Here is a 15023-nt window from a genome sequence, read left to right on the forward strand (position 1 = left end):
AAACAAATTTCTGCATTTTCTTCTCTTTGGATAGCTACTCTGTAACTTGTAAAGCAGGTGGCAGGTGTAGCATCTAGAAGATTCCTCATTTGATCTTCGAAGGAGGAAGACAATATTGTTGCAGACTCCTCCTGGCAGTGGTCCTTCTTAGTAAACCTCCCCCTCCCCATCTGTGTTTTCAGAAAAAGCACTTGTCTTTAGTGCGTTCATTTGGACTTGCCAATGGCATTTCCTCTTTAGAGTTCTCAAATAGTCTGACTAAAAGTCTTAAGACACTAAAAAGGATATTTCAATTAATTCACCAAGCAGTTGGTAGCTCTGTTTCTCGATACATGCTAGCTATGGTGATGGTAAAATAATCTTGATTGCCACAAACAAACTTTATAATAGTTTACAGTCATCTTATTTGTTCACTTCATCTCCTGTTTGCTTTGATCAAAGCTCATCTTAAGTCAAAGTTCAGTTTAGAAAAATTTTCCTGTTTTTTTTCATGTAATCTATTTTAAAATGAATTTCAGAACAAGCTCTTGACCCATAAAAGGAAGCAAGAGGGGGTTATATCTGAAGAAATGTGGTTACAAGACATTCAGTCCCTAGAAATTTGTATAAACATCAGAGTTTCTGGTGTATTACAGAGACATGGCTTGAATTCTGGGCTGTAGAGACCTTCAGTTTTTTTCCATGGTACTATAATATCTCTTAAACAAACAAACCCAAGCTAAATCATGTTTTCTATAAGCTTAACCTGACTTTTGTAGTGGATGCTTGTCTCTCAGTATAAGTAATCTATGGTGAACAGTGAACTTTTTGTCCTTTCTGAGATTATAATGGCCTTGGTTTTCTGAGTCTGTTTTTGTAGATAGAAGACAAACTAACTTCTACAAGAGTTTTTTTATGTTTTAAATCACCAACATTTGGCAAGTGCTCCAAGATCTTTGCATGGCAGCTTCTATACAGTGCAAAATATGTAAATGTTAAACAAGTGAAGAAAATCCTCCTGTCCTCCATAGACTCCTCACTCACTAAGTAATGAAATTAAAGATACTCATCACAGTAATGCATTTTAATGCCCTTGAGTTTGGAAGGCATCCCTTTTCATAACAGCATTAAGATCTTTCAGGCATCGTATCTCTTGTTAGTGCCTGAAGAAATAAAAAGGAAAAGTTGTCATCTTCTTGCTGTCCCCTGTACCTGTTTCCCTGCACTGCACTTTATTTAAGGAATCCTGTACTGTGCAAATGCTTTGATTCATCACTGTGCTTTTTACTGTTCAATCACCAGGCACGTTTTCCCCCCACAACTCTTGGTGATGAGACTATAACTTGTTGATTAATCTGTGTATTCCTCTTGATTTATCCTCTTTCTTCTCAACTTAATTATTCCCTTTTCCTGATTAAATAATCTGTTCTGATTTATAAATGATTTTCTAAACTATTCCAGAAGCCATGTGTTTTCCTCATTTTTTACAGACCAGCTGTGTGCTTTGCTGAGTGAGCTACACAGTGCAATAGCTTCGGCTTTTAAGCCTTTTCTGGATCACACAGCATATTTTAGTAATTAAATGTTGATTCTTTTAGCTTACTGGAGCTTCCTATCCTGTGAGTAGAGCTACACATTTCAGCTGCTTAATTTCTACCAACTGCAGTTATCAAGTAACATTGCAAAATGTTCAAAGACTTTGCTGAAAGAGCAACATTCGTTAGAAATTGCCAGGGTTTCTAACACATTTAATTTCTTCTTTTATTGCATAAGGTTCTGACTAGGTCACATGTTTAACCCCCTGACCCTACTATGTTATACTGAGGAAAATTTTGTTGTCATCTCAGGATTTACTCATGAGTACTGGGCTATTGAGAAAAAGGTACAGAAATTAATAGAAAGGGTTTTTTCTATTTCAGGTTTTTCTTTTAACATGTAAGAAAAGAAAGGCTTAAGAAGAATGGGGATGAAGTTCAACAGACAAGGTCAAGTGCAGTAGTCAGTTTGCCTCAGTAGCAGCATGACAGCCCTCTAATGGTTGGTACCAGTGAACCTTATATGAGGTCAGCAGAGACTGTTTTATGCAAGCTGGAACATTTGACTTTTCTCCACTTCTAATAACAATTTACTGCTTTATTTAGATCCTGAAGCTTCATGCCATAGCAGAAGTACAGGCAATAAAAAAAATTTACTTGAATTCAGAGCACAGGTGGATGATGAAAGTTTAAGCTCTTCAAGTTGTCAGTAGGAAAACTGTAGGAACACTTCTATGTGAGTGCAGAGGAGGAGCTCATTACAGGTAACCTGAGTTTTGCTTTGCCTTCTGCTTCCTCAGCAGAATGGGCTTTCTGAACAATGCTTCATGTGTAAGGTTACAAAGCTGTTTTCACTAGTTTGGAGTACTCCTTTCATCTTGGTTGCATGCAGGCTGGCTAGGATGGACCCTACCAAAAGGCATAATGGGCAGTAAGGAAGAAATACAGACAGCAGAAAAGATTCAACTCGGGATCCATTTCTGATTAATTTGATTTTGATCTTCCCTTCAGTCTTGAGGATCCTGGCACACATCTGACATTGAGGGTCTTGTGCTGGCTCTGCAGTAGCCAGCAGGCTCTGTGGAGTGTCTTTTCTGCAGAACAACTGCCTTAAGCATAGATTTCCTTGCTTTATGGGGGAGTTTCAAATCTGGTTTTCTTCAAAGAAATGGTTTATTGTGTAACAGGTAGAATGGCTATGAAAAGTGGAAAGAAAGAAGAATGAAGTCCAGTAAAACTATGTAAAAGCTGTAAATCAGCCAACCAAAGAAAGGAAGCTTCCTGAATTAGGCTATGTGTACTTTAAATACAGCCCACTGTGCTTTGCTGTTTCAGTACATACTGTGTATGGTGTCCAGCTATTTTAGAGATAAGATCAAATTTGTAATTTAGCTCAGAATGTCCCTCCCAGCTGTGAACTTCTTAAGCATTACTGAGTCACAATGGAAAACTATGGTCTGTGTGGATATAACAAACCAACTCAAAAATGCTCACAAACTTGGAAATCTGGTTTTTTAAATTAAACAGGTTCTATTTAGAGACCCTGCTGGGCCAGCTGCTTACAACACAGCAGCCCTATAAAGGTGCAGGTAAGTGTCTCGGGACTACCAGTGTGTGCTGTGGCATGGTGTGCTTTCTAACACAGTACCTGTCTGATGGTCTCTCTTGCCCTTCCCAGTAGTGGTTCTTCCTTCATAAGTGACAAGTGCAGACTCTGTTGGAAGACCCAATGGGTGGCTCAGATGCATCAGGCCAGAGAGGAAGTGGAGAGACCTGACCACCAGATGTCTGGGAAGCAGAGTTAACATTAGCTTATTCACAGCAAATACAGGTTCCCAGGTGCTGACAGAAAGGTGTGGCTGTTTGAAAGGTGGCTGTTGGGATATTCTGCTTTTTTTGGCAAGTTTGGAGTTTTGGGGTATTTTGGTCAGAGGATAGGAAAGAAAAGAACCAACTAAAAAAACCAACCCTCTCCTGGTTGTACTCTCCAGGTGTCTGCTGGGTCTTCTCTTTCTTGTGGGTGAAATCTGTACTATATGCCTGGAATTTTATTTTACTTCACTTTTTGCTGACCATGTGTCCGCAAGTACAGCGAGAGGCAGGCAGTGTCTGCAGTGTGCTGTGGTGACATTGCCCACGTGGTAGCGCAGGAAATGTCATGATGCACTGTGGCCATTGAACATTGAACACCTGTCTTTCAGCTTAATTTGAGCAAAATAAGGAGCTTTTTGTACTTGTGCAATATCTGCTTACCTCATCTCTTGGTGAATGTTTGTATTCACCTGGTGGCTCTTACTGTAAAGCCTCACAGTGCTTTTCCAGGGAATGCAGGTGCTTATGACTCAAAGCCAGATTAGCCAAGCCTCAGGAGGCTGTGTCTAAACTGCAGCATCCATCAGTGTCAATGTGCCATTAAATGACATGAGCAGCTGCAGCTGAAGGGCATTGCACGTGCAGAGAACTGGACACTGGGAAGCTCAGTGGGTGGTGCAGTTGGCTCAGGTCTGTTCTGTGGGGTGTCAAGCTAAGCACCAGTGCACAGGGTAACTCCTGCATTGAGTAGGTGTCCAGACTGAGTAATTGAATAGTAATTAAAAACTCAGTCCACACCGAGTAATTAAATACCTCCTATGCCTGCCAAGCCTAGAGCACTAGATATCAGGTAACTGAGTTTTGATTCCACAAACTTTTGTAAAGTCTTGTCATTTTAGCTTTTCTTTTCAAGTATATAAAAAACCAACCAGGGACAGAGGAACCGTGCCTTTTACCACAGTTGTGAGTGTGTCCAGCTGCCAGCTGTCAGCCCTGGAAGGATGCTCTGAGGATGAACTGAGTGCAGAGAGTCAGATACAAGCAACACGTTTTAACTTTGATTGGTACTTTATCTCGTCAGTGCAGTTTTTCTTATCACCACTATCATTTTTACGAATTAGAAGTAATATAGAGGGAAGATGGGATGTTAACACCCAATTAAATTTGCTGCTGCTCTGAAACTATCCTGTGCTTAGCAGAGCTTGGCAGTTCTGTCTCTTGAGAAAAATTACTGGTTTTCGCCGGAAAACGTTTGGAAATCTTAAACGTGGAAACTGCAACAGAGACCAAGATGCCTCGGAGAAGTCGCGGGGGAGCGCGGCCCGCAGGAGGCAGCAGAGGGGCGGCTCTGGCCGCTTGGGCGGGAGTGGTTTGGTGCGTCCTCCATGGATATCAATTCTCCATTGAAATGCAAGACAGAACAGACGGGTTTCCCTTCAAGAAGTGGTCTGTTCAGAAAGTAACATGATGCTCCACAAAAATCCTTTTCAGTGTAGAACCACAAAGTAGCATTCAAGTTGCCAAGGTGCACAAGGTGACTGATGTGAAGAGGATGGTGCTTCCTGTAAAAATGCTGCTGCTGTAAGTACTCAGATACTATGGCATGACTCAGTAAGAGGACAGAAAATTGAGTGGTTCTGAGTCTGAAGAAATTAATTTATGAAGGACAGAAAAAGCTCAGAGTATCTAGTCTTGACTGTTCAGTGACACTGTTACAAGGTGACAGTCTCCAGAATAGAGCAGGGATAATAAAAATTGGTACTTTTTTTATATGGCATGATTAGACACACTGGTATTGATGGTGATAAATTACCAAAAACTAGAAGTTCACAGCTGGTAAGAAACCCATTATTCATGAAAATTTGTTGGCTGGAGTTATGCCAGACAAAGATCAATCTAACCATACCATCTGTACGTGTGCTTGCGTGCCTTTCCTGCACTGCAAACATCCAGCCTAGAGATGTGGAAGTTTATGTCAGGTTCCCATCAGAGTCAAAACTTCTGCCAAATATGTTTCAAGTCATTGTTTTTCTAGATGCTTCTCTCCTCTCTGTTGTCAGAAAATCACCTTTAAACTGAAATGATTCCAAATGACAATTAGATCCTGCTTATGGTTATAGCAGATTTATGCAGAAAAGGCATCCTATTAAACAGGAAGACTTGTCTGTCTGGGTAGGATGCAGAAAGTGTTCTAGTTACACTCATCTGCCTTAGCAGTTTACGCCCACGTTGGGCATTGTCCTTTGCATAAGCCAAGGAGAGGAAAACAATATTCTGTTGAGAAATCAACATTGTCTCCTTAAGGAGAGGAATAGAAGTGTTCAGCAGGAATACAATTACGGAGGGCACTTTAACATTTTTTGTCCAGTGTTAAATTCTATAGGAGTTTTTTGTCTAAGTATGTTCTCTTCTCTTGTTAATCCATCAAAATACTAAATGTGTGTATTAACAGAGAAGAACCCCAAAATTCATAGAGACTCTGTAAATCCAGTCATATGAGAACTGGGAAATGTACCAAAATGCCTCATTAAGAGCTTGCTAGCCTGTCTGCTGTCAGAATATTTTGGTGTACTTTTCATTCTAATCCTTTAGCAAAGTACACTGCATGTCATAGGACAGTGGATTACGATTTTGAAAGTGGTTTTTTTCCTCCAGATGGTTTACTAAAAACAAGCTAGAAAATGAACAACCAACAGGTGTTTTCAATGTGTCCAGTGCACGCTATTAATATATTATAGCCTTTGTTCCACAGATGTAGAAATTACCGGGAATTTGGCTATTGATTTTAGAGGGAGGAGGATTGGATCTTGTGTTACTATATTAACGATTGGGGAAATGTTTCTCTAAAAGGTAGGAATACAGAAATTTCCAGGGGCAGAGTGATGATCTAACATCCTGTTTTCACAGTGGCCAATTCCCAGGGCCCCATAGGAAGGCAAATGCTCTCCTTTCTTTCCTTCCGTGTCAGTTGTGTCAGAGACTACTATCAGTCTCTCTCAGTTTGTCATTAGCCATGAGGTAAATCTGGCTGATAACTCAGGCTGATTTAATGCCAGGCAGCTCACCATTCTGCCTGACCCAAACCTGAGCTTGTAAAGCCACCCACAATCACGTGTGTATCAACCTCTTCCTTCAGTGCTTCTTCACTCCGTGACCTGCGGCAGCAATGGATCTCCAGGTTACTTATAAAAACCTTTGTGCCACTTTAATTCTATTAACCCACATTAATATCCAGAGCATCTCCGTTTACTTCTCAGTTATTATCAGACAGATGCTAGTAAAAAATGAGAGCACAAGTAGGGCAATTGTCTTTTCATGATTTTTGGTGTCTTTCTGTTCTTCTGCACCAGGGAGAATTGGTATTTCAGACAGGTCTTTTCTAAGCATTCATTGCTATCCATACCCCTCTTGTATATTTTTTCTGCTTACATCTGAAGAACTGTCATGCATGTGACTGTGTATGTGTGAATTTAAAAAAGCTTTGTGAGTTCTTCTTAGACAAAGGTAATGGGAAAAGAATACCCCTTGCAGAAGCTGCATTTTGAAATAAATACAGCAGACCTATACTGTTTGCTTTCCATGCAAAGCTGCAACAGAGAAGAGTTTAAACACACCTCTTGATATGCCATTTCTGCATTACCCCTGCAAGGTGACAGAATTCTGCCCCAGCAAGAAATATACGAAAATGTGCCCTATTAGGCCAACTCAAGGAGGCTTAATAGAATTCCATGGGTTAGTAAGTCCATCCACTCCGGTAGCTTTTCAGTCCTTCAGTAACTCCTCTCAAAGATTTCCTGAGGTGGGAATGGTGCTCTATTATCCTATAATAAAATTCTCAAAGAAGTAACTTGGGTAGGCCAGAAGTGCAGCAAAATGCCTAAGCATGGTAAGGTTATGAAAAAAGAATAGCAGCTAGTTGTTCAGGGAAATGGAATTTTCAAGTTAATGCTAATGACAGAAGTCTTTATCTCCTTCTGGGCTGTAGTGTCCTGAAGGATGACACATGGGAAATCTGGGGAGTGGCCATCCAGATTCACAGATACACTGTGTGACCAAATATACAAGTGGTTAGGTGTGTAAATCCATTTCCTTCCTTGGACCAATGTTAGAGGGGCAGTCCCCTAAGTAATATTTAGTCATTGTGGCTCAGCTATTATTAAGTACCTTAACTATTTAGTCCTTCCTGCATTCCCTCCTAATAACTTTACTCCAGTTAGACCCAACATTATCTTCTGTATTGATTATGACTTTCTTCTATTATTATGACTTAGGCACAGAGGAAATGAGACAGTTCTTGGTGACAGGATAAGAAAATTCCACTATACTGTAGATACAGATATGCCTGCTAGAATGTTTTTGGAGCTGGAGGAACCAAAATCAGGTCCCTTGATTTCACCAGTCAGTATGACCTGATATTTTATGGCTAAAATACCTCCCCTTCCTCCTCTTCCACATTATGTTCTTTTTATATGACTTCTAAGAAACATGTCTTTCAGTATGTAGAAAGGAAGTAAGTAATAGAACAAATAGAAGATCTTTCATTTACACTAAACAACTTTTATGGGCAGCTCCCTGTCCCAGCTGTGTCTGTGAACAGGCAGTGGGCTGTGAGAGTCCATTAAGAACTGCTAAATTCCCATGTACATCGTTCTGAGATGGGAGTACATGGAGGTCTTAAACCAGATCTGAAACAAGGGACAAGCCAAATAGCTGAGAACTTCTGTAGCACCTGTGCAGATGTTCTAGACAAATGCCTGGCTTCTTTGTTGTTTTGAAAAACTTTCCATCATCCTCTGCCCTGAAGCAAGGCTCAAGTCAACCACTTGCTATTCTGGTCTTCTATCATAAAGTAGAGCTGAAGCAGAATATTTGTTTTGCCCTTCTTACTCTTCTATGGTTCCTTTCCTGTGGAGAAACAAAGATAAAATGTCTCATCTTCCCTTTTGTAAACTAAAAGAAGTCAGTCAAATACATGTAGTGATTCCCTGTCCTTAATGCTCCCACTCCCTGAAATACGTACATTCCTCTCACTTATGGAAGAACTTGTACTCCACAGTTTATTTCTGCGTCTAAAATTTCCTTATTTTCTGCCACAATGACAACACTGGAACCAGAAGACATCTATCATTTGCTATTATCTCCAGGGAGTGGAATACGATTCTAAACACAGCTACCTGACAATATAACAGTGGTGCTAATGGTGGGGCGTGCCTGTTTTCTACTCTCCTACCTCCCTTAACCAGTTCCATTGCATGACCTGGCCAAGCCACACCCCTGTGTGAACAATGCTGCTGCTCCTGTGCTGCATTATTTTTATGTGACATCTATGCTGAACTGTCCTGCTTGCATGGACTGACTGAACCAAACCTACTGCTGGAGGATGAGTGACAGGCTTCCAGCATTTCACGTGCATCTTGAGCCACATTGCCGTGGGCTGTGACCCAGTTGTGAACTGAATGGGAGACCTACATGAAAAAGGAAGCAGTGAAGATGAATCAGGGGGTGGTAGTTTTTCTGCTGAATCAGAACTGTATTGATGCCATATATGCTTCAGCAACATCTGAAGTGATGCTATCTAAATCCCTAAGAATTTGTGACTGAAAAACTAGAGTGCTGTCTTTTCATTCAGATACAGACACATATGATAAATTAAACTGTCCTGTATTTGTCTCAGTGCATTTCATATTTCTCAGTTGATTTTAAATTCCAGGTTCTTTTTGTTTAGCAAAATAAAAGCCATGGCTGTAGAAGTATAAAATTACGATTTATAGACATGCTTATTGAAAAGCCCTACCAAATAAAGGTAAAAATACCATTTATTGAAAAACATGCCCTTCTAGGGTTTTGCAGCCTTCTTTAAAATCTTAGCAGTAGTAATTTTTTTCTCTATTAACTGCTTTTAACAGTCTGGCTCTACAGATCACATCTGTCAGGTGTAATTCCCACTGCTCAGGATACAAACTGTATGAAATGCAGTGACATGGATGCATAAAGGCACGTGGCAGAAGCCTGTTACTATTGTCATTACCTGATTGGCTTCAATGGACTTGCTCTGTGTTCATGCCCAGATACAGCTTTTCCTGACTAACCCATTCCCTTTTGTCCTTTCTGTCTGTTCCAGGGGAAATTACTGTGCACGTGCCATTGTATTATTTCTTGAGCTGTCTAGCATTTTTTTACTTTGTTGCTATATAGTTAAAAAGGACTTTGAGAACTCAATAGGAACATGGACTTTAAGTAGAAAGTAGGACAACAATTAAAAGCAGAAGGTACTAAAAGAAACATTTTCTGCAATTATAGTCTGTGACTACATTTTCAGTAAAGGTGGAAGCAAGGTCTTATTGCAGGTAACTCGAGGAATTTCATTTTTATTCAATTCAACCATAACTGAAATAATGACATAAAATACATACAGAGGGCTTTGCACAAATAAAATGTGTATTCTGCATTTCTAACTCCTTGTGTGGGAATGCCTCGTTATAGATCTCTGTGTGTGTGATTAACAGGAAGGGCTCTGAGTTTTTGTAGTAATCTTGTATTAGCCATGTACCGAGAGTGTTAAGTGAGAGCAAACAGTTGTATCAACAGGTCTGAGAAGTGATTATGATGCTTGTAGCTAAAACAAGCTGGACATTCAGGTAGCCTTATGTGTTATGTCAATTCAGAAGGGTAACAGTAGCTGCAAATGCACCAAAGATGCATTTGCCAGTGAAAGACAAAATACTATTCAAGAGAAAAACTGCACAACATTATATATGGGTTTGTATACGGCATATAAGAACACCTATGGCAACTGACTTTGGGGGCTCAGTTTCTGATATGTGTCAGGCTGTTTTATGACCACTAGCAGACTAAAATTTTCACATGAGCTGTAATACCCAAAAAAGAGAGTCTGATGGTGCTGAGCTAAGTGTGTTTGTAGACTACAACAGTGAGAGCTGGCAGAAAAAAGAAACAGCTTTGAGAAAACATAGTTGATCAAGGCTCCAGTTCTTACTGTCTGGTACTGAAATATTCTACATTTTACATCTGTCCATTTGATAATCTCTGCTATAAATGGATTTCATTCCTTAGGGATGATGAAGGCAGAATAGATCTTAATCCCCCTGGAAGGTGAAGGCTATTAGAAGTTAATTATAACCCATTTTTGTAGCAATATAAATGGGACTTTATAACCTTAATGACCACAGGTGTGAGTTCTTGTACAATTTGTAACTGCAATTATTCCCAAATCTCATAGGATTAATATTCCAGTTGATCATATGTTACCAGAACTTTTCTTTTTCCTCTGGACTGTGTCAGCAGTTAGCCTGAAGATGGACAGGAGATTATAGTAAGACCAGGCTACCTGCTCCTGCTCTTCTAGGAGGGCAGACCTTCCTCCTCCATGTGTTGCATGCTCTGTGTCCATCTTGTGATCAGAGGCTTTTCATAGAAAGGCCTGTTGATTCTGTCACATCCTGTTTCATTTTTTCCCACAGCATAATGGTCTTTGGGCCTCCAGGGAAATAAATATTTCAGTAATGCTGCTGATGGGAAACAGGGTAGTTACAAAAAAACCAAAGAAGGTGCCTACACTTTAAATTTCTTGCTGTTTCTATGTAATTATATTAACTATTTCACAATAATGATTGCTTTAGATATCCATGCTGGAGTGTCATCTTGTAATTAACCTGCTGTGCGTTTGGACCATTGTAGTCACAGAGTGCTGGCAGGTTTTGAGCTCAAAGCACAGCATGCTGGTCAGATTATGTTCTGCCACCATGTTGTGTATTGTCTATGAGCAGTCTGTATGATTATGTATACCTTTTGGGCAGTCTGTCCAGCTGTAAAAATCTGTAGAATACTGTTATTTTGTCAAACTAGTTCCTAAGTAGTGATTTACTTTCTATTCCCCCATCTTTTTCAGTAAACTAGTGCCATGTCCCAAGCACAGTATGAAATGCTCACAACAGTGTACAATGACTCTTGCAGGAAAAAAGATCTGTAAACTGTGGCAAATCTACTTCAGATTATCAGAACCAAGAAGGTAAGGTCATGGGGCCTGGCAAACAGGGACATGCTGAAAGCAAGCAGATGCTTCTCCCTGAGGTCCCCGGGAGCGAAAGAGGGACACTGGAGAAAGAGGGGAGTGACTGTGTTAAACCTCCACGGGGGATGAGAGAGAACGGTAAATGTGCAATAATGAGCTGCAGCCATGAATACATCCGGAGTGTGCCCAAGGCAAGCAACAGCTGAGCACGGGAGCACCTTTTCAAAGCAGAGGAGACCTGTTGCTTGCTAGAAGCCTGTCACATCTAATACTGTTGGTGGGGAATCAATCATGCCCAGGAGGACAAGGGAGTGGTCAGAGGTCCTTTGTCTGGGGAGCTATCAACAAAGCAAACCCACACTTCGGGGATCTCCTGAGTCAGTAGTTGTAGACATATCTTCATGTTTCATAGCCCTTGTAACTTGTTTGCCATGAGTTTACCCAGCTACTTTTTGGGAGCATTTATACTCTTCATGATCAGTGATTCTTCTGACATAATTTCACACGGAAATATGGTGCCTGGTTTTCTTCAAATCCACTGTTCTCAAGGGTAGGAAAAAATGAACAGCTATTCCCTGTTCAGTTCTGCGTACCAGTCATGATCTTCTATGCTTCTGTTGCCCACTCCCTGCCACTGTCTTTTGTCCAAGCCAAAGATCACAAATCTGTTTATCCTTTCTTAATCCAAAAATAATTCTAGAGCTTTTTTTTCAGCTCTGTTGTGTACATCTCATATTCCTTCAACAGCTTTTCTTGAGCTTTCTTTTTGCCACTTGGGGAGTACCAGGTATTCACTCCATACAAGTGGTTGGCTTCATAATCCCTGTAGTGTAGGCAGAGCTTTGGGGATGAAGAAAAAGTTGTTCCAAATGTTGCTTTCATGCAAAGAGGGGTCACACAGGCTACACAAGGGCTGAAGAGATTGCAAATGGTTGCACGGTCAGCTAGCAAGGCAGCAAAGAAATCACATTCATTACTATACCTGTGTATCTTGCTGCTGGGGGAAAGGAAGAAGATTCAGAGAGTATCCAAAAAAAAGGGGACTACTAACCTTGCATATAGGTTACTCCTTGGATGATATTAATTTGAGGATTAAATAGAAGATGCTCCTTTTCAAACAAATATTGGTAAATCAGGTAAATATGTTCTGCTGCTATTTTCCAAGAAATGGGGAGAGCTGCTACTAAGATAGACATAACTGAGAAAACCATATTTTTATTGACTGTGTATTATCCATGGACAAGTCTTTTCCTCATCTGCATTTAGAAGATTTCCATCGAAATTAATAATATTCTCAAACTTGATGCAGAACTTGCAAATATTCTCAGAGATCTGATTATCGTGCCTTATTCTCCCATGCCAATGATTATCGTACCATACTCTTATCATATAGGAAGGGAGGTCCTTTTCCATAGTGTAGTACTCTGTGCCTGTTCTTAGAAAAGCAGTTGTGTTTGTGCATTGCAGTGACTCGGCAGACCCACGTACATGCCTTTTTCCAGAGGGAAATAAAGTCCAGAAGGCACAACTTGTAACTAACCAGGGCAATCTCACAGGTCTGTGAACTCCTTCTCAGCTGAAACCACAAAGGTCATCAGCTGTCTGCATACCAGAATTTAAATAGACATTTTGCTCACCAGAATGACCAGGAACAAGTGCTGAGGGATAGCCCTGTGGGTAGACAACATACTTGTGAAGGAACTTGTTTCTGTTGATGATGATACACCTATTATCCACCTGCAAACCCACAAAAGCAGCATTATAACCAGGACTTAAGACAGGGGGTGATTCATATGGAAATGCAATTGTTTGTAGGAACAAGACACCTTGCCACAAAAAGAATCGTGTAACACACAGCCAATCTTGCCTTGAGAGAAATCCAAATACAAGTGGATGTTCTAATTCATTTGCCTTGGGCTGTATTACCTTCCCTGGAAGGAGAAAAGAATAGGGAAAACAACAAAAATAACAAAAATGCAGACCCTTCATTCATTCCTCTGGGCTGGGCAATGATTTCTTCCTCTCTTCCTCAGATCCTTGTCATGTCGATAGCTCAGTATCCTGCCCTGGGGACAGAGAGCTGAGAGGCAGAAGAGAACAGAGGCATTGTACACAGAGAGGGTGAGGCACCCATAGTTCACTGCAGTTTCAGTTTTTCCAATGCAAATTTCCTCTCTTCGGCACCCTGGTCGTTAACATCTTAACGGGTAAGGACATTGCATAGCCATAACTCTGTTTTCTCGCGGTCTTAATTTAATTACATGGAGACAGGAGATAAATTATTTTAAAAATGCTGTTTAAGGTATTTGTTCTGCCATTTCTTTCAAACAAAAGCATCTCCTTTCCGTATAACTGCCTTGATTACTGGGGAATGTAGTGCTCATGACAGATGCCCAAAGCTGCAGAGGAAGATGTGTGTGCCTAGGCCATGTAGGGTGGTGTAGGGTTACGGCGTTCCCTCAGCCCAGATCCGGAAGAGCTGAGCATCTGAAATGCTGAAGTCCACACCTGCAATCTGACTCGGGGCCAGCCGGCTTGGGCAGACCACACTCACCCTGTTGGACCTTTGGCACTGAGGCTGATGCTGTCATTCGTGCACTGAGCTGCCCCGGCTTTGTGCCTGTCAACCCCGAGGCTGGCTGGGGTCTCGGTGCTTTCTGATGAGCCTGGTACCCATTCCTGGAGCACGGATAACAACTGACAGACCTGGGTGGCTCACGAATTGCTGTGGGAAGAAGGGGAGGACAGCGTCCAGCTTTTACATAGCACTCTCTGCTTACAGTGCTCAGAGGTGGGTGCCGGAGAACGGGACTGAATGGCTGCCAGTGGCTCCTGCGAGCTCTAACCCCCGTTTTCCAGTTCCGGAAGGTGACTGTGTGACAGATGGACCTGTCTGGGTCTCCCTTCGAAGCCTCTCTCCCCAGGCTGCACCCCGACACCCAATATTCCCGTGAGCAGAGGGCATGCCACCCTGCACTGGCACCTGAGCGTCCCACAGCGACTTTGCCGCGTATCACCCCACGCGAGGAAGTTGGGCACTTCAGCGGCCCGAGAGCCGGCGCGGGGCCGCGAGTTCCGCGGGGCGGAGAGGGAAGCGGAGCCCCGCGCAACCCCGGCCCGCCTCCGCCCGGCCCCTGCGGCCGCCCGCGGCCAAGTGCGCGGGGGCGGAGCGGCGGCGCCGGCCCGAGGAGCCGCAGAGAGCGCCGGCCCAGCGGCCCGCGGGGATGCTGCGCTACAGTTCGGGGCTCACGGTCACCGCCACCACCCCCCGGAGGCCGCCCGGCGACGGCGGCCGCTCCCGGCGGAAGGTGCGCGGGGTAGCGCGGGGGGGCGGCGGGGAGATCCCGCGGGCGGGGTCGCGGAGCGAAGCGGAGGTTTGACTTCCCCCCTCGTGTAGTTACCTACGAGGTAACTCTCTTTCTCTCTCTGTGTCCCCCCCCCCCCCCCCCCCCCCCCCCCCCCCCCCCCCCCCTTATTTTCGGTGTTCTCAGGTGAAGCTTGCGGTGTGCGAGAGCATCTTTTTGTGCGTTCGTTGTAGGTGTGGGGAGAGGAAGAGTTTTTGGGGAGTCCTGCAAGGCTTTTGTAGTTCTAGACCCTGGCTTGTTCTGTAAACCTGCGAGGAAGGTGTACTTCTGTTGGAGACGTACCCCGCATCCTTGAAATGT

The 15023-nt window shown here is 42.6% G+C and overlaps 1 protein-coding gene across 5 annotated transcripts in view; it reads left to right on the forward strand.

Annotated features, from left to right (window-relative positions):
• The first annotated feature begins 13391 nt into the window (after nt 1-13391).
• LOC125332829 (myocardial zonula adherens protein) overlaps nt 13392-15023 on the forward strand; it is a 54306-nt gene continuing 52674 nt past the window's right edge. Inside the window, exon 1 of one of the 5 annotated variants that reach the window (XM_048318132.1) lies at nt 13392-13565. Coding sequence is in view for 2 of the 5 variants with exons in the window: in XM_048318137.1 (XP_048174094.1) it covers nt 14583-14666 (84 nt within the window). In the remaining 3 variants the exon portion in view is untranslated. The other 4 variants (XM_048318136.1, XM_048318137.1, XM_048318131.1 and 1 more) reach the window with 4 other exon arrangements.

The sequence above is a fragment of the Corvus hawaiiensis genome, chromosome 13, assembly GCF_020740725.1.
Source record: "Corvus hawaiiensis isolate bCorHaw1 chromosome 13, bCorHaw1.pri.cur, whole genome shotgun sequence".
Taxonomy (NCBI): Eukaryota; Metazoa; Chordata; class Aves; order Passeriformes; family Corvidae; genus Corvus; species Corvus hawaiiensis.